Here is a 25,748-nt window from a genome sequence, read left to right as displayed (position 1 = left end):
CTTCCTTCTGAACTCTGGTCCTGCTCCGCGAGGATCACAACGATAGGAAGGAGCAACTTAGGAGTGCCTGGCTCCACTAAATTGTCAGCATTTTTCCTGTGAGCTAAGGGGTTCTCCATTGCGTTGAAGAAATCAAATGTAAAGATGGTGCCCGGTGGTGGTGATTTCAAACCCGCGTTACTCGTGGGCTGTTGAGCAGGGCTGCTTTCTCCGCGCAACGCAAGCTTGTTTGGACTCAGTTTCAATGATTTAGATTTTGTTTTTCTTCGTTTGAAAACGGAAAGGAGGCTTGGTGCCATCAGGAAGTTTTTATGGACGAGCTTTCTTCCTCGAGTTCTATGAGCAGTCTGTACTGTCTGTGCTCTGACAGGACTAACATTTCAAACAAGAATCAGTAACATTTTATACCACGGTTAGCGCTGACGTTCTCGACAGTTGCTAAGGAAAATATAAAAATAGGATTATTATTATAATCCCATTTTGATACCTTCCTTAGCAACCGTGGGGAACAACAACGGTAACAACGGTGTAAATGTAACTGATTCCGTTTCAAAAATTTTAGTGTTTCAGGCTGCTCATAGAACGCAAGGAAGAGCTGGTTCGTTCATATCATTTCCTGATGGCAATAAAGTACCTTGTCGTTAAATGGCCAGGGATGAGATTCTCCGTGAACTCATCAACAAATTATTTTTTGTCATGGATACCCATTGTATGTTTCGTAATTCTCTATGACGACTGTTTTTAGGGTGGATTAATCAATGATCCTATTTTGGTAGTTTCCTAAGCAACTGTGGAGCACAACGGTATTAATGTTGCAATTGTCGTCATGAAGACTGACAGAACAACATTTGTTTATGGGTATCTATGATAACCACAGAAACTAATGCAGTAGTTGTCATGGAAACTCAAGTCAGATGTTTAACGATTGACGCAACAGTCAAATACCCTGATATCCTTAAAACGACTGCGTGGGAGGCTACTGTCAAACTTGGAAAATAGGATTTTGCATGGGTAAGTTTTTACCCTGGCCATTTTGTTCGATTTTCGTACATTTTAAACCTTGCATGAAAAAAAGTAATAAAAAAATAAATAAATAAAAGACATCAACGAGCTCTAACTACTGGCAAAATTTTATTTACTTTACAAGCTTTGTTGCAGTTGTGATGTTTTAGAAGTGCTGGCATCTTTTTTTCCTTTCCGCATCACAAAACTTTCGCCAGTGCCGATCAGTTTGGCCCGTGAAATTTTCATCCCGTCCTGATTGTCTGTCTCTAGGCCAGTAATCGGCTATCTGCACTTTTTCATCGTGGGTTGCCTGATTAAAAGCCCAGCCATTTTGCTAAAAATGTTGTTTACAAAGGTCACCTACGTACCCACCTATTTTATGCGATAAGTGACCATATGCATTTAGCGGCCTTGAAGGGTCATTTACTTTGTAATTTCAATAAACATGTTAACAAAACCATTCGAAATGCAAGGTGGCTTACTTTAGTTAATAAAAACAAGGCAAAAACAAGAGCAAATAAATTGTTCAACGGGGTAATTTTGTCTTCTAAATCATGTCATCTTCGATGTTGCTTTTTCACTTCCACTCTCTTTCTTTTTTGAAGGCTATAATTATTTAGAATTTAAAATACCCATATTTTATGCTATACAACAATGCAATGCAATAATAATAATAATAATAATAATAATAATAATAATAATAATAATAATCTTTATTTATATAGCGTTATTTCTACTAAGAAACCAATAACGCTTTACAATAATTTTACGTGTAAAATATGTGATAACAATACATGAAAATAATAGATAACAAAGACTATAACCTTGCGGTAAGTAATTGAGACAGTCAGCTCGACCGGGGAAATCACTTCAATTCATTATCTAGGTCCTAAAACCTTGGAATTCTCCTCCAACACATCACATATCACTGCCGCGGCTTCATCTAGTTTTTCCAGACCTTTCTTCCTTCAAGCACAGGCAGCCCAAGCTCCAGCTGTGAGTTGTGGTGATCATCTTGCGTAATAACCGTCACGGCGCAAATTTAAGAGTTTGTATGGGAATATTTACGATCGGGTTTAGGAGGTAAAAATTCCGATAATTTCTCAATAAAAATTACATACCTTGTGTATACAGTGTACTGTTTGTTGTTCCTCTCTCTCCTTTTGCTGATTTGAGGTCATTTTAGCGAGTTATCGTTTCCCGGTCGTCGGTTCGGGAATGTCCGTGGGAGATCTGGGTACGAGATTAGCTTGGGCGACCTGTGCTTCAAGAAACGAATGTACAAGGTTCTCAGAAGAATTCTGATTTGTTCATGCCGCACATAACCAGCACTGTTTCGTATTTAATGTGCTTTCGAGGTGACCTCTTTATACACATGACACAAATGGCCCGATCGTTTCTCGCCATCGTGTTTTATAGCATGAATCACGCCCCGGGTATTTACAATCGAAAATGAACGATTATTGGCAAAGAATGAAGAAACTGTTCCCGCCACCTGCCGCGTAGCCCTGGGTCCCACTGTTCAAAAAATAAAATGGCGGACGAGGACGAAGTCGAGATTCGCGGAATAAAAAGACCACTTGTTGAAAATTATAGCGATGAAGAAGAGGAAGAAGAGGCTAGAAGGAAGGAAGGTGAGGGAAAAGGTTTTTTCTAGATTATATTTTAATCTGAAAAGCATGAGGATTGCACACTTTCGGTGAGTCATAGATGCCAGTGACGCACGTTTCCAATCATTGACTTTCCATCACATTTCAAGTAACTTCTGATCTCCTTCACCATAATCTTTGTGTCTGTAAAAATAGTACCTTTTATTAACTTTACTAAGGTAGAGCCTGTTTGTCTGCAAGCGGGGTGCAACAGTAGCTGCAAAGTTAGTTTGCTTTGTGAATGGGTTTATCAGCTCGTATCTAGTGCGCTCCAAGACAGAACAAATGAGATGAAGCTGTGGGACTCCATGGCATTACTTCAGGGATTAATATGACCAGAAATCATGATATTTGCCCAGAATTTAAACGACAAAAACTTCAGCCTTCAGAGTCTACTTCTTAGAGTAAAACAATCTACTTTTCTTGTGGCCACCTAAGTGTCAAAAACATCCGCGTGCCAGCTTGTTTCCGTAAAGTTACTGCAACGCGAATGGAAGATTGGGAGAACAGAAAAGATGTTGGTACATTTGTCTTCAGCTTGGTTTGTTTCATTAATGATGGATTTTACTGAGTGTGAAAATATCTCTGGGCAAATCTTTGCAGATTCCATTGTTTACCATTATTCACCCAATAAATGACAAGAATTCCGCACAGCCCCATACATTAATTATGTGTGCACTGAATGTATACATTTTGTGACTGAAGTGCTATATTCACTCCTGCCATTTCTGGAAGAGGGCTAGTATAACAGCAGTGCATGTTTAATTAGCAATTATTCCACACGTGTGCCATAAAATATTGTCTCATACTTGCGCTTGTTGGATATTTTTTCTTATTGTTTTGTTAAAAACAATCATGAAATATTGCTAGATCTTGCTGATTTCGGTTCGCAAGAACAACCAGAAGACAATTTAATGGCCGCTATTTCTCCAGCATGGTATAATGACTCATACACTTTGGCCACTTAAAGCCAATCAAATGCCTGGAATTGCATTATACAATTATGCAGTTTTTAATAGTTAAAATAATTATGTATGGGTCTGTCCAATAAATTAACAGGGGACTGTCACTAAGGGGCAACTACTTGCAAATTTCACTGTCTGAAACTAAGACATCTTATCACCGGCTGAAATTTCAACAGAAGACAAATACTTGAGGCTAAGTTTAAAGGTACACAGTTCAAAAAAGCTGGCTGGGTTTAGTAATGGGCCTGCTAAGGTTTTCTCAGCTACATCCTGGAACTAACAGATACTGAAACTAGAAAGAACTCATATAATTAAGTGAAAGGGTTATGTTGGGAATAAAAACAGTGGAAACTGGCTTTAGACGATGGATCTTACATGTAAAGCAGCAGCATTTACAGACATTTGTATGGTTGGGTGACAATTCGTACTCACCCATGTATGTAGAATGTTTTCAGAAAGGAGTACCTCCATAAATTTTCAACATTTCTTTGGAATCCTACATTTACTACATTTTTAAAACACTATATGTGACAGTTTGTCAATTTATCTTTGATAGTTTTTGTAAAGCTTGGCATACAAAATTTTTTTCAATATTATTGATGGTATTACAGAGAGCCTAGACTCCTAGGCTAGTATAAACATATGTGTAGATTGCTCTATTGCTCCCATCCTCGGAGACCCAGGAGCAGATAGTTGGGTCAAAAGGAAGTCGAAACGGTAACTTAGCTGCTTCCACTTCCTTTTGACCCAGCTATCTGCTCCTGGGTCTCCGAGGATGTATTGCTCCATGCACCAATTGTGTTGTTGTTATTATTATTATTATTATTATTATTATTATTGTTATTATTATTATTATCATTATTATTATCATTATTATTATTATTATTATTATTATTTATCGATTATTATTATCATTAAGGATTCTCTTGAAACAGGAAGTGTTTTCTCCTAAATTTAAATCAAACTGAACAAATTTCACAATAAATTCCTGTATGTTTTCAGAGCACAGTGCTTATCAGAGCAGGCATTGCCCATATCTTGACACCATAGACAGGTAAAAACTTAAAACTTAAGTTTAAATATCAGTAATCATTTCCAAACGTGAGCTTATTGAAAGCTCCATTTTAAAAAAGTATATTGCAATGGGAAGTTCCTTTCTTAATAAAACAACCGATGAAAGCAACATTAGTAACTGCTTGGCTGTTTTTCCTAAATGGTTTAAAAAACTCTGATCTCACTCAATATTTTGTGCGTGATGTGATTTCATAACAATCAAAGAATGTTTCATTCTGCAGGCATGTTCTTGACTTTGATTTTGAGAAGCTGTGTTCTATTTCTTTATCACACATTAATGTTTACGCATGCTTGGTGTGCGGAAAGTACTTTCAAGGTAAGCATATTGAGTTTGATTTATTTTCGTGTGCTTTTTGTTGGTACCTTGGTATTGTTTGATGATTGTGGAAACCTTGCAGCCAGGCTCTTTTTAGTTTTTGTCTCAATCATGGAGCACTTTTTTGTGATAAAAATGCTCAAGACAAGGTCTTCAGCCGGAAGGCTTTCTACATTTCCTATTCTGTGCAGGTTGTCTTGAATTTGATCACCAGCAGTCACTTGCCATTTTTATGGGAGGGCACACACCAAGTGATTGCTAGCGATTTTGTGGAATTGCCAGCAAATTTAACATTTAAGTCGCAGGCACTGTATGTTGACTTTTAACAGCTGCTGCCACAGGTCTGCATTTAAAATAATTTAATAAGTGTAAATCATTGTTGGCTTTAATTGAATAGTCAGTCTTCCAGAAGTTAATCTGGCTGTTTATCTTTAAATTATTATCATGGAACATAAATATTTCTCATTTCATTTTCTTATGGTAAAAAATTTATCATTATTTATTTATTTATTTCTGGAAACAAATTTGTTTTGCTGCCTACATATAGGTCGAGGTCGTCGTTCTCATGCCTACACACACAGTGTACAAGTTGATCATCATGTGTTTTTAAATCTCCGTACATTAAAGGTAAAATTTGTTCTTCTAATATCAGTTTGGTTGAGAATGAAAAGCAAGAATTGGCAATAAGGTTTAATTTTACCTCAGCTGGAACTTAGCTGTATAATTTTTGTTACTGGGGACTCCAAGGAGTGAGGGGGTATGAATGTCTACAGCATGAGAGGGGAGGGGAGGGAAGGGGAGTTACAATAAGTTATTGGGAATGTTTGATATATTTCAACCTCTCACTCCCTAAGCACCGAGTTCAACAAAAAAAGCTAGCATTTTATATTAAGAAGGGCTGCCTTACAAGTTGTACAACTGAAGCCTGAAGTAGATGGTATAACTTTTAAATTTGCATGCAACATACTGATATAATAATATCAAGCCTAATATGATATAAATAAATTATTGTTTTGTGTAAAGCAAAGGTACAGTTGTTGCACACCTCTTGCCAAATACTACATAGGATTACTAAAAAACTAATGGCAATCATGGACACAGGCAAAGATTGAGGAGAATTGTGTACAATTTTTTACATGACGTGATGACCTTTTCAAATACACAGCCAAGTCATACAATATCAGAGAAATCATATACTGAATTTAAATGGCAGCCCCATTGAACCAGTTGGATTAATTAAAGCACTGGTCAGATTAAACACGGACTGAGCTTTTTTAGTTTATGATCATGTTCAACCTGTGACTGTTTGCTTGGCAAGAATACTTATCAATAAAACAAATTTAATAATAAATAGAACATCAAATGATTGAAGAAACTGTTCAATAAATCTTCTCGACTTTTTTCAGTTCTACTGTTTACCAGATAACTACGAAGTTATCGACTCATCGTTGGATGACATAAAGGTGAATAAAACATAATATAATTATATGACTAACTATGAGTTGACTGCACAGGGGTGCAGGGGGAAGCTAAAGTGGAATTTCCAAGGGGGGAGGGGGCAGGATGCAAAATGAAAAACCCTCCGTGGGTGTGTGTGGATATTTTATGGAACTGCATGCTCTAAAGCTTTCCAGTGAAGCCTTTGCCAGGTTACAAGTTTTTTGGAATGACAAAATATTCAAAGAGCAACTGTGAATCAAAATAACATGTTGAAGAACTTTGGAGAAGGAAGTTGCTCACCTCACTTGCCAGTTGCTTTCATTCCTTCCTCTCTGTAGTTCCCAATGATTTTTCTCAGCCCTACAATGTGAGGACCTGAAACAGGTGACTTAAGTGATGCTACAGAATCACTGATAAACCCTGCTGATTGCCCATTCAGAAGTAACTTTTTTGAAATAGTATAAGAAGACTAAGCTTTTATATATTTTGGTACCTCTTTTGTTTTCCAGTATGTTTTAAATCCAACATTTACCAAAGATGACATAACGCATTTGGATCAGTCAGCAAAGCTGTCTAGGGCATTTGATGGGACAACCTATTTACCTGGTTGGTAAAAGTATTCTTTTCTAAACTGCTTATAATAATTAAATCTCTCCATTTCAGAAAAGACTCAAATGGGCGAAGGCTCAGTTGTTTGATGCATGCCAAACACAATCAAGGGATAAAGCTGCAGTGGTTACCAAGGGCAACTTATAGGATTGTAGATTGTGTACATCAATACCCTTTATTTTATTTTAAAATAATACAGTCAGATATTTTATTGCATTTCCAATATTTCCAGAAAAAGTAATTGTTTGTTAATTTAAACTTATTGAATAAATTAATACAAATTTTTTTTTTTATTGTGTGACTGTCATTTTTCTCACTCAGGTATTGTTGGCCTGAATAACATCAAAGCAAATGATTATCTGAACGTGGTCTTACAGGTAAGGGACATTGTTCTTGTTATAATATTAAAATATTTTTTTGTGTTCAACATTATTCACAGAACAGATGTCAGAGCAATGCATTTCCGTCATATTGGAAACTTCATTTTTTTAAGCCTAGAACTCAAATTGTCTAGTAAGCGTGTTTCCTGTTTCTTTCTACAGGCATTAGCATTCATTCCTCCAGTACGTGATTTTTTTCTGAGAGAAGAAAACTACCAAAACATCAAACGTCCTCCCGGAGATATCATGTTTCCTTTAGGTAAACAAGTTAGAATAAAATATTCTTCTGTGTTTGAAGTTTTTACACGCTTTCTTTGGCATTTTCCTCTGCCATCGACAAGTTCTTTTGCTGATGTTGATGAGAAACTTTGTAAAAGTTTATTATGAAGTGCATCTTTGCTTGAAAGTTTCCATGCGGTGAGAAGGGAAAAACTTGTTGATGGCCATTTTTTAAAAATGAAGTTCGTTTGTATGTGTAATGCTTCATAGATATAGTAAATTATTAAAAACATTTAAAAATAAATTAATTTGGTTTGCCTATGGAGCACCTAAGAGCTCTCCACGACTTGTTCAATTTGTGCCTGTGCATTCCAGATCAAACTGGAATTTGAAGGGAGAAGGGAAAACTGGAGTACCCAGAGAAAATCCTCTCATAATAAAGGAGAGAATCAGCAACAAACTCAACCCATATTGACATATTTGATTAGCGGGACTGAGAGTCAAGCCTGGGCCACATTGGTGGATAGCACTTGTGCTCTCAATAATCACCACAGCATCACTGCTGCTTCTCTAAATAATGGTTGTAATGGATTAATAAACAATTTATCATCATAGTTAATAGATTTGGAGAGCTTATCAGGAAGATATGGAATCCTCGTAACTTTAAAGCCCACGTCAGCCCTCATGAGATGTTACAGGTATGTTTAGTTCTATACCCTGGTGAAAATCTTTCAAGGATCTTTAAGGATCCTTAAAGATCTGCATGAGGATCTTTATGAGGATCTTAATAAAGATCTTCAAGGATCTTTGAAAAGATCCTCAAGGATCCTTCATTTTCTTGCCAAGATCCTCAAGGATCTTCAAGGATCCTTTAAGGATCCTCAAAGATCCTTGAGGATCTTGGCAAGAAAATGAAGGATCCTTGAGGATCTTTGCAAGATCTTGGGAGGATCCTCAAAGAGCCTTGAGGATCTTTGCAAGATCTTGGGAGGATCCTTGAAGATTCTTGAGGATCTTTGCAAGATCTTGGGAGGATCCTTGAAGATTCTTGAGGATCTTTGCAAGATCTTGGGAGGATCCTCAAAGATCCTTGAGGATCTTTGCAAGATCTTGGGAGGATCCTTGAAGATTCTTGAGGATCTTTGCAAGATCTTGGGAGGATCCTCAAAGATCCTTGAGGATCTTTGCAAGATCTTGGGAGGATCCTGAAAGATCCTTGAGGATCTTTGCAAGATCTTGGAAAGATCTTTATGGATTTTTGAAGATCCTCCCAGATCTTGCAAAGATCCTCAAGAATCTTCAAGGATCCTCCCAAAATCTTGCAAGGATCTTCTAGAATAATCCCAAGATCTTGCAAAGATCCTCATTAAGTATCCGTCAATTAATCTTATCAAGATTCTTAATAAGAATCTTATTTAAGAATCTTACAAGAACCTTACAAAAGATTCATATATCTTTTAAGATTTTGTTAGATCCTATAAGATTCTAACAAGATCTTAAAAGATTCTTATTCAGCTCTTACAAGATCTGACAAGATTCTTACAAAGATCTTACAAGATGTTATAAGATTCCTACCAAGATCTTACAAGATTTTATAAGATTCCTACCAAGATCTTAAAAGATTTTATAAGATTCTTACCAAGATCTTACAAGGTCTTGTAAGTTTCTTACCAAGATCTTGAAATTGTCACGATCTTACCAAAAAGGGCCGATATTTGATTTTGTTTTCCAAGCAAGCTGCAAAATAGGGAAAAACCTGGAGTGTATACTTCTTTTTTTTTTTTGGATTGCCCTGACATTTCTGGCAATGACCTACAATGGTTCATTCAAATAACCTAGAATCATGTGTTCCTGAGAGTTTGATCACAGCTTGCTTGAAATACACTGTGCCAAGAAGCTGACTTGAGGTGGATATGCTCCTAGCACTTCAATTCAAAGGCTGAGGCATTGTCAAACCATAACCAACAAGAAAAATTAGAAGTGTGATAACCTTTTATTGCTAAATCTTGGCTATTCGTGTGAAATAAATTGATCACAACAATCTTCAAAAGTTAGCAAGGAAACTTTCATCTACAATGCCATACATGGCTTTTTTACAAGGCATAAAATTGTATTCAAGTTCTTGTGATGATTTCTCACAAGATCAATGGCACTATAATTATAATATTGTAATCCGCAAAAGATTGACAGAAACAAACCTTTACCAACAAATGTTCTCTAGACTAGGATAAAGATCTACACGTAACTTTTTCTTCCATTTGCATCAATTAATGAAGCACTAATAATAATCTATTTGACTTAATTAACCTGGCAGCTTTAAAGCCTTTCTAAACAATCCTTCCAGACTGTATTATTTTTCCAAGAAAGAAGCAACCTAACAGAGTGTACATATGAGTAAGAGCTTGGTTTCCAGTGGTACAATAATGTTCTTTAGTGTTAGTGTAAAATAAACAAATAAATAGAAATAAAAAAATAGACATAACAAAACATAACAAACAAAAAAAAACCCCAACAATTTCTGTTGCATGTTAAAGGCAAGAAAACATGAAAGCTTGAAATTATCCTGTATGGCCCCTGTGGGGAAAAAAAGAAAAATTATTAAAACCAAAAAAACAAAACAAAAACAAAAAACAAGATATAATTTTTTTTAAGCTATTTTCCTTGCTAAAAAAAGCTACCAATTAGAACAATAATTATTTATTAACTAAGGTTAAGTGTATGCCCCCATTGGTCAAGTCACCATCTACTATTTCCCTCTGAGAAAATGCTGACAAGAGCTCACTATTGGCGTCAAAATGTTGAAACACTGTTTGTTAGAAGTGTCTCCCTCCCTCCTCCTCCTAAGTAAAGTACAATGAAAGCAATGGCAACGTGCACGCCAATTTGCTCAAAAAACATTGACCCAGAGGAAAGGGGAGCAGCGTTTCAACAGCTATTGAGAGTTGCTGTAGACTTTCCACTCAGGCCAGTGGGCCAATAATTTATACTGTTTGGGAGCAGAGTCTTTCAACTTTTCAGCGAAAAGAATGACACCAATATACAAGAGATACTCAGTGAAGCAACTAAAAACAATGTACATGTAGCTGGGTTAAGCCACAACCCACTGAAGAGCAGGATTACATCATCATTGTGTTAACTGAAAATTAAGATCACTGTCTCTTAAACAGCTTTAAAGTGACACATGAATGCCACTTTTCAAGTTATTTTGTGAGAGTTTCTCTAAGCCAATTGCCCATTTACATTTCTTTTATGCTTACAAACTCCAGAGTGTAGGCTGAACCATTTACAATGTGTTAAATATTACCATTCTTAATGCAGCTTTGACAAGTTCATAAAAGCCTATTATAAGAAAAAATGATTGCATTGATCAAAAGGATTGTTACTTAGTGTTCCCTTTATATTATTTGCTGTTATTATGAATTCTCAAACTCATTAATAATTCATGCAGTCAAAAGCCAATAAATGACCTCCATTTCGGTCAGGTGGATGAATCTTGATACCCCAATGAAACACCAGATGAAACACCACCAGGTTTTCATCTGAGATGAAACATGTTTTTCATCTGAGATCAAACATTTGCATTTTAATGAGATTAATTTCTTATTGTTTCATTTGAGAAGACATGTCAAAAACTCGGGCTTCGTGCTTTATCACGGGTTCCAAATACCTCGAAACAGATGAAAGCACTCGGCCTGCGGCCTCGTGCTTTCATCTGTTTCTCAGTATTTGGAACCCGTGATAAAGCACTCGCCCTCGTTTTTGACATATTACATCAAGTACTGATCAAATAGTGCCATTATGCAAATTACAAACTTTTATTTAGTATTATTGTTGTCGAGTAGAAGTAGCAGAAGTCACGATTCACAACAAAATTAAATCAGTTAACATAGACTCCAACGGTCATAATTATAAGTGACTATTGAGCAGGATTTGGTGACTTGACTCTGAAGCTGCAGTCTTGAGTCTCAACCTTGACAACAAAATGGAGACAGGGGTTGAAAATCTACCGTAAAACGGAAAATTGTGCACTTTAAATCAGTTCGTCTGAGTGATCACAGTGACCACTAGGTTGCCATTAACTTCTTAGACAACGTTGCAGTGAGCTTCTCACCCATAGCAATCTTGTTAGTTCCTGATCTAAGTAAATGAGTCATACACTTCATACACGAAGATCATAAACTGATCTTCACGCCAAATCAAGATCGATCACTTAAGTCTTCAGCTTATACCAACTCTGTCATGATATTAACCTGGCTACAAATTACTCCGTAGAAACGTTTGCAAACGCTTCATACAAAAACTAAATAGGGAATGACCACTTCAACAATCTTCAAGAAGCACATATGCATGCACGTTGTGTGTAATTCGAAACTTACCTCTTTCTAAAAAGTGGTTGTCCACAGTTTGCCACTTGAAGCCATCATTTTTTTAGCTTAACAGAGGCAAAATCCACAGGAAATGTGTGCTGTATTGACTTGAATCCCGCCTAAAATCTAACACGAAACGGTCTTTCTCCGAGCCTGCAGTGGCATAACTGCTGACCAAAATGGTGCCCAGTCTTCCCAGATTGAATGAAATCCAAGATGGCTGCCGGTGTTGCTGTGATTCCACGTTTTTCCACGTTTTCTTGCTCATTTTAAAAGCGAGCATTGTGCATGAAAGTCGAAGGAATTATGATTCAAAGCATTTTTGTTCTCTTTGGCATTAAATGGAGTTGAGATTCATCAAAGAAGGTTTGTAAGTAATAGTGTTTTCAATTCACAAGAGAGTTTCAGTGTAGGACCGTGCATTTAGTTTTTTTATGCAAATACAGTCTGTAAACTGCAAACTGTAAGTCTTAACAGTCATATCTTTTAAGCCTTTGTTTAGAAACACACATGTCTACATAGCATGTATCAACTTAGAACAATAAAGAAAACAGTATTGAGATGTACAAGATGTCACAACAAACAACTAAATTTTATTGTTAATAGCAATACAAGTAAAGAGATAATCACAGTCAGTGTGAGAGTATTGCTGGCATGTTTATTTATTCTTAGATCCTGTCAAGATTCTTGTAAGATATTATGAGATCTTAATAAAGAATTGAACCAAAGAAGAAATTTTTGTTTTTGCTTTTCAAGATCTTCATAAGAACAGTTTTATAAAACTGTTATTTCTTAATTTATGCTAAGATCTTACCAAGATATTAAGATATTGTAAGGTGATAAGATCTTAATCAGAATGGTTGTAAGATCATGGTACAAATTTTGATTAAGATCTTATTAAGAAAACATTAAGAAATAGGTAAGACCTTATCGAAATCTGTTTAAGATCTTATTTTTAATTTACTTAAAAAAATTTTCTTTTTTTATAGTAAAGTAATTATTTTCCTATAGATGCCATGCATCTTTGTCATGTTAGTCCTGTGTTAAAGCACTACCAACATGATTAAATTAACATGTGTTCCATGGGAAGGGTAACTGTAATAATTGATTGAATTGGTACTTAATCAGTCAGGGCTGTCATAAGGGCCCTATCCCATAACAACTATTATAATTAAAAACTGGATAATCGTATAATGAAATTCGAGGGATTTGATTGGCTTAGCGGCTATGGTATATGAGCCATTATACCATGGCCGAGAAATGGCGACCATTAAATTGTCTGCTGGTTGTTCTTGCACAGCAAAATCAGTAAGATCTAGCAATATTTCTTGATTGTTTTTAATAAAACAATTATTCCACTTGCGCTTGTTGGATATGAGATGATTATAGCCAACTCGGCGCTACGCGCCTTGTTGGCTATCTATCATCTCATATCCAACGTGTGCTCGTGGAATAATTGTTAATTAGACCTGGATTCCCTTGAAAGAACCTTGATGTTACAGCTGATCTTGATGGTTGAAGGGTCATTTTACTCAGAAATTAACAAGATTGTTTAGGGTGAGAAGCTTAATGCCACATGCTAACAACTTAATGACAGCCCTGATCAGTGGCTTTATAGTATTTTCAACCAAAAATTGAATGATTTAGATTCAATATACATGTACCATGTGTTGGTAACAGGTTAATCTTTCCATACTGTGTGGAACTCAAGGTTAACTTTAAAACTCTTCACAGGTTACCTTTGGGTTAACATCTGAAATCTTAATTTGGTAGCTTTCATGTCAGTACCAAGTGTGCTCAATGCAATTAAAAAAAAAAACACACAATGAGACAATTTCATTGGTTAGGAAATTGATGGGCTTAATTAAGAGTGATTGTGCAATTTACATGTATGTCAGACCACCAGTGAAACAGTCATTTAACTCTGAAATGCACTATGAGATTCTTATGTAGAATTTGTATCAATATTCATACCAGCTCTTTATGAAATTGAATATGACTTCTTTTATCAGTTTTCAATTCATCTTTGTCTTCACTCAGTTCTGTAGTTAATCTTCAGCTTATTAATATAATTTGATCAATCAGCTGACTAAAAGCTTGACTTGTAAAGTGCAATCATCTTAATGTATACCATTTCATTGACTTTTGTGTTCGGTTTTTGCAAGTTTTGTCTTTTGCACGGTAACATGGTGTTAAATAAATATTATTATTATTGAGCCCTTAACAATGTGCTACTATTTTTTATGGCTGAGACTTACTGCTGTTTCAAATACTTACAGGGATCTATTTATAATAAGATCTTTAAGCAACATCCAATTTAAAAATTATTGAGGATCCTGGTAGCAAGTCTCAGCCAAAAAAAAAAGACATCCAGTTTAAAAATTATTGAGGATCCTGGTGGATAATGGGAAAGATCTTTAAAAGATGTTTTAAAGATTCTTCAGAGATCCTCATTAAATTCTTGAGGATCCTGAAAAATAATGGCAACAATCCTTTAAGATTTTTTAAAGATCCTCGTTAAATCTTTGAGGATCCTAGCAAAGATCTTTCTAAGATTCTTCAAGGATCCTCATTAAATCCTTGAGGATACTGGCAAAGATCTTTGCAAGATCTTCACAAGGATCTTTTCAAGATTCTTCAAAGATCCTCATTAAATCCTCAAGGATCCTGGCAAAGATCTTTGCAAGTTAACAAGGATCTTTTTAAGATTCTTCAAAGATCCTTATTAAATCCTCAAGGATCCTGGCAAAGATCCTTGTAAGATCTTTACAAGGATCTTTTTAAGATTTTTCAAAGATCCTTATTAAATCCTCAAGGATCCTGGCAAAGATCCTTGCAAGATCTTTACAAGGATCTTTTAAGGATTCTTTAAAGATCTTCATTTAATCCTTGAGGATCTTCAAGGATCCTTGCAAAGATCTTTGCAGGAATCTTTACAAGGATCTTTGTAAGATCCTTGCAAGATCCTTGTCAATTCCCTGAGGATCTTTGTAGACATTGTTCATTGTTCTTGCAGATACAGGATCTATAAAGATCTTTGGAGGATCCTCAAAGATCCTGTAAGGATCCTTTGAGGATCTTTATCTTTGAGGATCTTTAGCAGGTCTTTGAGGATCTTCAAAGATCCTTGAGGATCCTGTGAGGTTTTTCACCAGGGTACAGCTGTAGATATGAGACTATAAGAGTGCATCTTGGAGTCTTAGAATTAATGCTTTTGTATTTCTTCTTCTTTTTTTCTTCCTTTCCTTGAACCCACCTCGAATAGCTTGATAGCTACCTGGGGGTTCTCAAGTCAATTATTACAATTATTATTGCAATTTTGTTGTTGTTGTTGTACAGTTACGTCTGTACTGCTCAAATTTAACGCGCCCTTTATACACTAGGTAAGGTAATGTTTCATGAAATATGTCTTTCAACTGCTGAAACCATCTCTTGTATATGGCACTACATAAAACATAGAAGAATTTCATCCAACACCATGACTGATTGGTGTTCACCATTAGTTTTCACCATGGCCTGGTGAAACTAGAACCAGTTTCTGACCTGCATCAATAAAATTTGAATGCTAACCATTTTTGCAGCAAGGCCATTGTGTGCTATGTGAAACAATGACTGTTTTGTAAAACATCTTAGTTACAAGTTTAGGTTTGTCCTAGTCATGGTTTGCAACATGTTTTGTAGGAGTAGTTACTGTAAAGGTTTATATTTGCTAAATTTGTTAGTGTGTTAATTGAGTATTAAATGACTTTGATGACTTTGTTGAAAATATTATAAATAAATCAATTTTTGCTTTCATTTTAGGCTGTAGTTCTATGCAGTAAGAAAAGATTCCAGTTTACTGAACAAGGTAGTTTTTATAAGTCTTCTTTGTGCTTCAAAGTGAGTTTACCTTTTCCAATGGTAATACGTCTTGTTACCACAATGGAGGCTTTCCAACATTTCACATTTGACTTACAGCAACTTGCAGCTATAACAGTGTGGCCTTGAATTCCTTCAGGAGATATTGCCTTCATGTTTAATCCCCTGCTTTGTGCTTTGTTTTGTTATAAATATTGAAAATGCGCCAAAAAGCAAAAAGATCCTAAATGAATTGAGGGTCACATACAAAAAATCTGGCAAATCTGTTCCAATGCAACAAAAACCAAATGAATCCAAATTTAAGCGCTGTAGGTTGGTTATGCACCGAGCTCTTCAAATGATCATCTCCGTAAATGATCTAATAAATGCCAGGGGCATTTATTGAATTTCAAGGGTCCGAGGGGGGCGTTTAAAAGAGAGAGGCGTTTATTCTCATGACTATAGCATGGTAACCTAAATATGGTATAAATGACAGAGCTTTAGCAGACTATCAAGTCCATCCGCTGATGAGTCTAAATCCATAACGGTATATGGTACATACAAAGCGGCAGAAAAGGGTACTGGTAGTCCTTATAGCTCAATGTCAAGACACAACCCACACACCAGAACGCAAATAAATTGATTGATTGTATTGTACATCTGTTTCTTGTTTATGTGTGGTTTTCAGGGAAGGGGGCGTTTATTAGACAGGGGGCATTTGTTAGAGGGGGGCATTTAATACAAACTTGTCAGCTTAGGAGGCGTTCATAAGAGAGGGGGCGTTTATTAGATCATTTACGGTATTGTGAAGAATTTTACCATCTGTATTGTTATCTCAAGTGGATAGGTTGGCTAAATTTTGAAGTTATTGTTCTCAATTACTTTAAATCTTAAAACATCCACCTTCCATGGACTCTTTCTCCCTGATTTCAATCCAGTGTTATTTATTTATTTATTTATTTATTAGGTGACCCTGTGGAGTTTTTATCCTGGTTTTTAAACTCTCTTCATACAACTCTTGGAGGAACAAAGAAATCAAAAAGTAGTAAGTTGTCAATTGTTTGGTAGAATTGAAGCCAAGGGTTTTGTGAAAATATTCTGGATTTCTAATTGGCTGATGGCAAGAGGCAACATGCTGACTTTCCTCTTAATATGCAAATTTTATTAAAATTTTCGAAACAGTAGAATGAAGATCACAGTTAATAAAATCAAGATCAGATCTTAAAAGGGGCTCAGGACTAATCATCATTTAACATTGTTACGATGTAAGGGTGTGAAAGATTAGCAGATTTCAATTTCTTTTGTTTGGATTCAGTTTTCTTAGTTTGTCAGTTAGCACCTGCTTTGCTTTGCTTTCCACTTTTTCTGTTCACGAGTTTATTGATTTAATCTACAGGCGTAGTTTACAAAACATTCCAAGGAAAGATGAGAATAACCTCTCGAAAACTTCCTCAAACTGAGGTATGTCTGCTAAAAGCAACTAATTGGGTGGTATCGGTCTATCAGTCAAGCCCTTCTAAATTACAAACATGGGGTACAGGAACTAGGTCAGCCTTTTATGTACTGGTCTAAGTACAACATAGTTTGTACAATCTATGTGGTAACTGCCTGGTTAAATCACTCCAGACACTAGATCACATTAACTTACTTATTTTAATTAGCCTTTATCCTACAACTAACGAGGTAATGAAAGTACATTCACGCACATATATAAATTTAGTGCTTGCAGCTCCTGGTTCACTTTCATGATTGCTAGCTAACACGCAATAGCAGCACTAACTTTTGACAGTGACTGTCAAAATATGAACTTAGCATCATTTTAAATTATCATTTTTGTGGCTATGAGCATTTCTGTATAATTCAGGCTTTCCTGGATGAAAGTAATATTCATTTCATACAGTAATTTGATTATTTTATTTATTATTCTTCCACATTAACCAATGTAATCATTCCCTTCATGATATAGTAGATACATTGCAAAAGCTCTGAACAGAGTTTTTAATTTATTTATTATTTGTCTGACAACAGTCTGAACAACAAATTATAAATGGAGAATAATGACTGATTGGTTTGTCATTCGTTATTCTATAACCTCTCCGTCTGAGAGATGGGTGATTAAAGTATATGCTAACGATTATTGCTAACAAAGGCAAAATACCGTAGTGTTCAAAGTATTTTTGAAATGAAACTTTTATTTCTTGTTAACCTTACATTCATTCTGATTTGTTTGCTTTTTTTGGTTTTTCATCCTTGTATTATAGAATGAAGAAGAAATAAAAAAGGTGGCTGATGAGGAAGAATACAAAGGTTAGTTAATGCTCTGTGAACAGTTGGCAATGAAATTAATAACCTAAAGATTCAATTGCAAATGGTATAAAAATGTAAAAGTTAGGAGACTAAACTTAGAATTATTTCTCATAAAAAGGTAAAAAATCCAAATTTGGAAAAAATTGGATGTCAAAATCTGGTTGCCATGGACACATGAACAACCAATTACCTTAAAATTCTGAAAACAAGCCCCTCTGAATATAAGCACCCCCCCCCCCCCCCCAATTCAAAATTCATTTAAAAGACTCCAACCTATAATAAGCCCAGAAAATATACAAAATAACATGACTGTATGACTAGTTGTTCTCAGGTGTTATTCATAATTCTGAACAGCACTAAGGCCAAAATCATCACAGGTACACCTTCTAGTTGGGTTTCTGCTACCCTCATGTACTGTGTAGCAGTACATTCAGTTTGTCATGAGCATGAGAACTGCCAACAGGTGTTTCATGAATTTTCACATGCCAGAATGCTCGATACGTTACTTCACCTTTCTTTTTTCAGAGACCACATCTGATTCGCCCTACATGTACCTCATGTTGGACATTCCAGCTTCACCTTTATACAAGGTAGAATAATGATTCATTAAGTAGTATTTACACAACTACAAAATGTGCTAAATGTTTTTCTCTTCTTAACTTTCCAATCAAACCAGTCCATTATTAATATCATTTTGAAGGCTTCCATTCATGTCAACAACGTCATAAACTGGATTTGTTGGATAATATCATTTCAGAGTTTTGTTTGGCTTAAGTTGCCATTTGGTGTTATACCACGCTCAAGAAATGGGGGTCATTGTAATCGTCTTCTTGTCTTTCTGGCAAACTGAAATCAGTAAGATCAATCAATAATTCTTTTTTTGTTTTGCAGGATTTCTGAGACTTCTTTTTTGAAACATTTGTTGCCTGTATCATTTCATATCCATTGAACACTTGTGGAAAAATAAAGAAAATGTTCTTTGCACCCACCTTCCCAGTTCTTTGAAATTATTTGCTGAAAGGGAGAGCACTAGTCAAGTGCAGTGTTCTTCAACGCATTGTTCTGTCAGGTGTTAAACAGATTTAAGTGTCCTTTATCATTTGAGTTAACTTTTCTTAGCTTAATGCATCATTTTATTTATTTATTTATTTATTTGTTTATTCATTTTTGTTTAGGATGAATACCAGCAGAACATCATCCCTCAGGTATGTAATGTGCAGTTCACGAAAATATCCATACTCCCCTCACGGAAGGTTTTTTTCGGTTTTGCACCCCATCCCCCCTGGAAATTCCAGTTTTGCTTCATACTTTACTTCTAAAATTTTGGCTTCTAAGACCCCCCTCCCCCGAGGAATTTCGGATGACCTTCCATGGGGTGGGTATGGATCCTTTCAGGAACTACACAATCTTCGTTCATTTGAAAGCCAGAATTGATAGTAAATTATTAAAGTTAAGTATTAGGTATTATTCAGTGACAAAAAAAATGAAATTGTTTGAAAGTCATCTGAGATTGCAAAAGGTTATTCTAATGGAACTATCTTGAATTGTTTGAGTAGCAATAAACTATTATTATTTTATAAGAAAATCTCCAGTTGCATGGATGTTAAACTGAGATTGTGTTTTGTATCAGGTACCTTTGTTCCAACTTCTTAGTAAATTTGATGGCAAAACAGAAAAGGTGGGTAAAGTTTTTTATTTTTGTTTTAATTAACCAGATGTGATGGACGGATGTGCTTTGAGTCTCAAGTGTATAAGAAGAAATTAAGGGAAAATGCACTGTCTTACTTTTCATCTGCTAAAGGGGTGGCACCTCCTTAGCATACACATGCAATATGTGCAATTTTTGTGTGATACCTCTGGTCCGCTGAGAGTTCAAGTGAATTATTGTTCATTTGAATATCTCATTCGAAAGTTGAATTTCTTTTGACAGGAATACAAGACATACAAGGAAACATTTGTCAAGAAATTTGAGCTCACAAAACTTCCAAACTACCTCATTATGTGTGTAAAGGTTGGTATAAGGCTTTCATACTTTTTATGTGGCTATGCATGGCACTCCCCAGAAGTACTTGCGAGCAACAACTTTGTGACTAGACATTGTCTGATCAAATTCCAGATTATTTGGGTTTTAAAGTTAAATTGTAATAAAATTAAAAGTGATAAGCACTGTGCCTCACTTGTATATGACAAAATGGCAGGTAGGACCTTAAACAGCAACAGGAGGATGTCAAGTGATTTTCCTTAATTCAGAACAAACTGTTTTAGAGAAGAACTCAGAAACATTCAAATATCCAATAATTTATTTTTTCTCCATCATGACCATCCCTTGCCAAAACACTTCAGCTGTATTTACAGTCTAGAATCGGACTAGTCAAGTAATTTAATGTACATAAATCCAAATCATTATTTTTTTTTTTGGATTTCTGTTGATCCAATGTGAAAGTAACAGCAAATGTGGGTGACGTGGCATCTTTAGTTGATGCTAGGAGAGGGATCCAATAGTTAGCTTTTGTTGAACATTGTTTTTACTAATATTTACAAGGGAAGTGGGGGGCGGGCGGATATACTTGGATCATTTTATTGGCTTAGCAAATTCAAAAAATTAATAAAATAATAGGTATTGTAATTAAATGAATTTATTAGTTGGAATTTATTTAACACTGTGTTACAAATGTTTCCCACAATTTCTTGTAATTTTTTTGAACTCAGTATAACTGTTTGAATTTACTATTAATTATTAAAATTTAAGGAAGCCCCGTGGACTATGGTAATGAACCAGTAGTGAGCTTTACATTTTGGTTGGAGCAATGCAGTACAAACATTACATGGAGCTGTCATAAGATGAACCTACCTGATTCAATCAACTTATTTTGAATAAATTGTTATCTTTTTGTGATGCAGCGCTTCACCAAGAATATGTTCTTTGTGGAGAAGAATCCTACTGTTGTAAATTTCCCAGTCAAGTAAGTAAAATTTATTTGAAATTACAAAGATCATTTTTTTTTTATAGCATTCCAGCTTGTTGGATTCTTGAATAATGTTTAGTGGTGAACAGATGAAAAGGCACAGTGTGTTTGTCATACCAACTGAGGGAAAAGATTTAAGCCCTTTAGTTATTAGATGCTTGTCCTGTCTCAGATTGCATTGTGCAATTTGGCAGCTTTATTATGGCTGCACTCATAATTATTCAGGAGATTTTTTTTTCCTTCACATTTGTCAGACCAACCAAGCATTAAGCTGAGCTCAACAGAGTATGAGAAATTTAATTTAACTTAACATTTCATAAGTTGTCAAATCTTATCAAAATATAGTTGAAGGGTTGTCATAAAAACTAGGAATTTATTAGGTCATGAACTTGGTTTAATTTTGCCCACAGACTTGTTAGATTCAAAGTAACAGACTGTTGCATTTTCTTCTAAACTAATTGAGAAATAATGTGAATGAAGCATCAATTAATGGTTTCATTGATGATTTGTTGAAACCCAAAGCATTTGCTTCCTGACCAGACTGACCGCCCCATCATTCTTGATGTTTGCTTTATGGTTAATAAATTTATTATTATTTTACTTATTATTTTCAGGGGTGTGGACATGGCAGAGTATTTGGTGTCAGATCCTGCCATACAAGACACACATCCGCACACACAGTATGACCTGATAGCAAACATTTGTCACGAGGGAGAGCCTGGCAAAGGTAACATCAAAAGACATTTAAGACTTAATTTACTTGCTCTTTATTATCATACTCTGTTTAAGGAACCTCTAAAATATTTTAAGCTGCACATACACATGTTTTAAACCTACAAACCTGGGGAAGGGAAAACATCTTAGGGAAAACATCCTTAAACTGACAATGGATAATGAAGAATCAGTCTGAAACATGTCTTCTAAAGTCAAATGTTGTGTTGTTGTTTTGAGTGTTTGATAGGGACCTTAAGCAACTGTGATGGCAACTCCAACGAAAGCATCACTTGAAATATATAAGTTTGCTTTCCAGGAACTACCTCGTGACTATTGCAACTCGTTCAACTTTTACAATGTGGCTGAACTATCCAGGAGCAGAATTGGTAGGAATGGCGTTCAAGTTAAGACAGAGAATAAACAATTCACCACCATGTGCTAACGTTTTCGACAAAACCTTAAATTTGGTCATTTCACGAGGAAATTTACCAAAATTTATAACGCACTAATGTTGCAGGGCCATTATTTTTCTCATTAAATCCTATTGTTTTGTGATGTTCTCGTTGCTGTCGCTATAGTAGCTGCTTATCCTCCCTACTTTCTATTTCTACTGCTACGAAAATTTGGCAATACAGTCGGACCTCCATTAAGCGGCCACCCTGGGACTTTGAAAACTGGCCGCTTAATAGAGGTTGGCCGTTAAATAGAGGTATCGAATACAGCACTTTACTGACAACTGAATCATTTGGGACTTTGGAAAGTGGCCGCTTAATAGAGGTCCGACTGTACATTTATCTTCTTCACAGGTGCTGGAAATTTTAAAGTTCACATTCTGCATAAAGTAAGTCTCCATTATTTTATTAATATTGCTAAGAAAAATTATATTAAATATAAATCTACTGGTGCTTCTGATTTGAGGCTTCATGCAGGGATACTTAGTCTAGTTCATCTTACTGATCCTGGTACTTTGCTAGCTTGTGGCAGCAATATTAAGAAACCTAGTCTTGGATGACAGGTATCCATTGCTTTCAGAAATTCCTTGTCATTGTAGATCTTGCTTATGATGCAAGAAATTATGCATAGTAAAGATGTGCAGTGCAATGGGATCCACACGTTTAGCTGCTGATTATTTTAATTTATGCCGTAATAATAATAATAATAATAATAATAATAATAATAACAATACTTGTTAGATCTAACACCCGATTGTTATAGTGGCCTCGATTAGTATTCCCCTAGGCCTGTTTTTGCGCGGGAATTTCGGTAAATAATTTGCATTTTGCAAGTGACACTTTGCTGAAATGACATTTTCTGTTCATTATACGTTGAACTTTCAACGAGACACGCTTCGCGTAGTTATCCGCAGTTACTGCAGTCTGCTAGCAATTTCTGCTAGAGGTTTCGTCTAAACGCGCCACAACAGTGTAAGTGGGCTGTATTTGCGATCGGTTTTATCGGTTTGTTTACCTTATAGTTGGTACATTTTGTAAGTTGACTTTGTTTGTATGTTTCAGTTTAAACCTTCTTCGCCTTGTCAGTAACACTGTTAAGCTACAATGTTTAGCCCTCCCCGGAAGCTGACAAAGTGCAAAGAGTTTAGCGTGAATTAGAAGTGTTTGCCTCTGGCGGTTACAATAATAATAATAATAATAATAATAATAATAATAATAATAATAATAATAATAATAATAATAATAATAATAACAATCTGTTAAACAGAGAAGAAAAAGCATTATGATTGAAAATTACTTAGTTTGACAAATTCTGATTGCAATATTGTTTGTAAAAATGAGTATACATTATTATTAAATTGCTAATTACCTGAAAAAAAAAAAAAAATAAATAAGGGGAACCGAAAGAAGAAAGGAAGAAAGTCCCTATTTTTTCTTGAAAATGCTGGCCTTCCAGATAACACAATCATGGCATACTGGTATATCACCTTGACTAGTGAGCCAATCATACTCCAGTATCTAGGTGATGATCTTGTTGATTTATTCCTTGAAGGGAGTAAACATGTTTGTTTTTTAATTTTTCTTTATGTATTAACATTTCTTCCCACAACCTAATGTTCACAAAAAAATCTTTGTAGGGAGCAAACAAGTGGTACGAGCTTCAAGATCTTCATGTGAAAGAAATCCTGCCTCCTGTTATAACACTGTCTGATTCCTATATACAGGTATGTAAACAAACAGGGGGTTTGATTTTAGGTAACATCAAGACCAAACACTAAAAAAAAGCTGTCACACTCAAAGGCTGGTTAAAAAACAGTTCGATCCTCCACGCTTGTTACACTGTGTTATTAAGATACATTAAAGCAATGTTATTCTAGTAGTGATTCTAAAAGTCTAGTTGATTGTAACCTGCATTTTGAAGGTTTGGATCTTGAAACCTTCCAAGCTTTCATCATTGTGGTACAGATATTACATGCTCCAGTCGATCTAATGTCTGATTCCAGTGGAAAGCAAGTGAAGTTTAAAGGGAGACTGCCTTGTAAGGGTCTTGTGAGGGTTTTGTTAATCACCCACCCAATGTAGTGAAATTACACTATTATTAAATGTTTATTTGCATAATTTTCTGAAATACATTCTGATAAATAAACTCAACTTGAGTCCTTCACTCCCCAATGCAATGTTGGAGTGTATGCAATGTGCAAGAAAAATTCCTATTTAGCTTCATACTTTCCACCTCCCTTTAAGAACTTTAGCTCTTGAGACACTACCCTCCCTTGGAGTTTCCAGTGACCCTCCATGGCCAGGAGAGTATGGATATTTTTCTTTCCCCTCCACCCCCAGTCAAACCTGTAGTGTTGCAGAGATTAATTTTGTGGATCCCAACCTTGCTTGTTGTTGTTTGCTTAATAATCTCAAGGCAGTAAAAGTTAATTTTCTTCTTATTCTCTCTTCATTGCAGATATACGAGTTACAAAAAGAGTGAGCCACAAAAAGCCAACCCCAAAACATTTTCAATTCCCCTTGTGCTCTGGTCCCTCCCTTAACACAAAGCTCTGGATCCAACGCAACTGTTAACAGTCACATCTGTCATTAAATTATAACATCATTCAGTGCTTTGTAACATGGCTATAAAGTGTCAATCTCCCCTTCCTCACCACCCTGTTAAAAGGCCTCTAATTAATTGTTTTGCAGACAAACTTTTGATCAGTCACAATAACGAGCTGTAAGGCATATTAGTCAGTTCCAGTAAAACACTATTTCCTGTTTCTTATTGTAAATCACATAGCCATGGTGGTTGATATAACCAGCCAAACAAAGTTTTTAAAAATGCCTGATCCCAGAACGCAATCATTTGACAAACTCCTACTTGCAGTACAGGGGCATTGTCATGGGGGTTGTGCTGTTTTGGACAAAACTGCACTACTTTTTTATAAACTACCTTAGTTCAGGCATGAAGTTCCTTTTCAAGGACCAAGAAGAAAATATGTAGTGATTTCTCAAAGGAAGGAAAAAACACTATCATGTTTTTTGTGTGTGATTTTTTGCCAAATACACAAAGGATGGAAAAAAAATAAAAACAAGGGACAACAAACTTGAAATTTTCAACTTTCAATCCACTTCCTTGCAGCCAAAGAAAATCAATACTTATACTGTTCTTGCACAGAAGAAGAGAATTATTGTTCACGAAATTGGACTGTTGTTTTCTATTCATACAAAATGCTTTTTAGCTATTACAAATGACACTTGTGTAAGCAACACTGCCCATTTAAATATATGATCCTAAAACACAAACTTATAGTGTAGCTACTGCTGCTGCAAATGTAGTATACTTCAATTTATGTTGCAATAAACCTGTGTACGTACCAAATGACTGCTCTTTCCTCTCAGAAATTTCTACTGCAGCTAAACTTGATAGTTTGTTTGGAAATAAAGAGCTGTCTGGAGACGA

General features: G+C 35.5%; 1 protein-coding gene across 1 annotated transcript; it reads left to right on the top strand.

The window, feature by feature from the left end:
- Nucleotides 1-2,499: 2,499 nt before the first annotated feature.
- On the top strand, nt 2,500-25,748 carry LOC146456724 (ubiquitin carboxyl-terminal hydrolase 39-like). Its single transcript, XM_085092622.1, has 22 exons — nt 2,500-2,639; nt 4,622-4,673; nt 4,915-5,009; nt 5,557-5,636; nt 6,416-6,472; nt 6,959-7,055; nt 7,380-7,435; nt 7,601-7,697; nt 8,273-8,355; nt 15,826-15,871; nt 16,829-16,906; nt 17,258-17,322; nt 18,123-18,168; nt 18,694-18,758; nt 19,344-19,373; nt 19,799-19,846; nt 20,099-20,179; nt 21,070-21,131; nt 21,749-21,861; nt 22,655-22,689; nt 23,938-24,024; nt 24,759-25,748. Exons 1-22 carry the CDS (start codon nt 2,540-2,542, stop codon nt 24,780-24,782), a joined length of 1,497 nt encoding a protein of 498 aa, XP_084948748.1. The 5' UTR covers nt 2,500-2,539; the 3' UTR covers nt 24,783-25,748.

Source organism: Pavona decussata, unplaced genomic scaffold (assembly GCF_977016875.1).
Source record: "Pavona decussata unplaced genomic scaffold, jaPavDecu1.1 SCAFFOLD_254, whole genome shotgun sequence".
Taxonomy (NCBI): Eukaryota; Metazoa; Cnidaria; class Anthozoa; order Scleractinia; family Agariciidae; genus Pavona; species Pavona decussata.
Note: the sequence above shows the minus strand (reverse complement) of the source record. Positions and strands in the feature narration are given on the sequence as shown.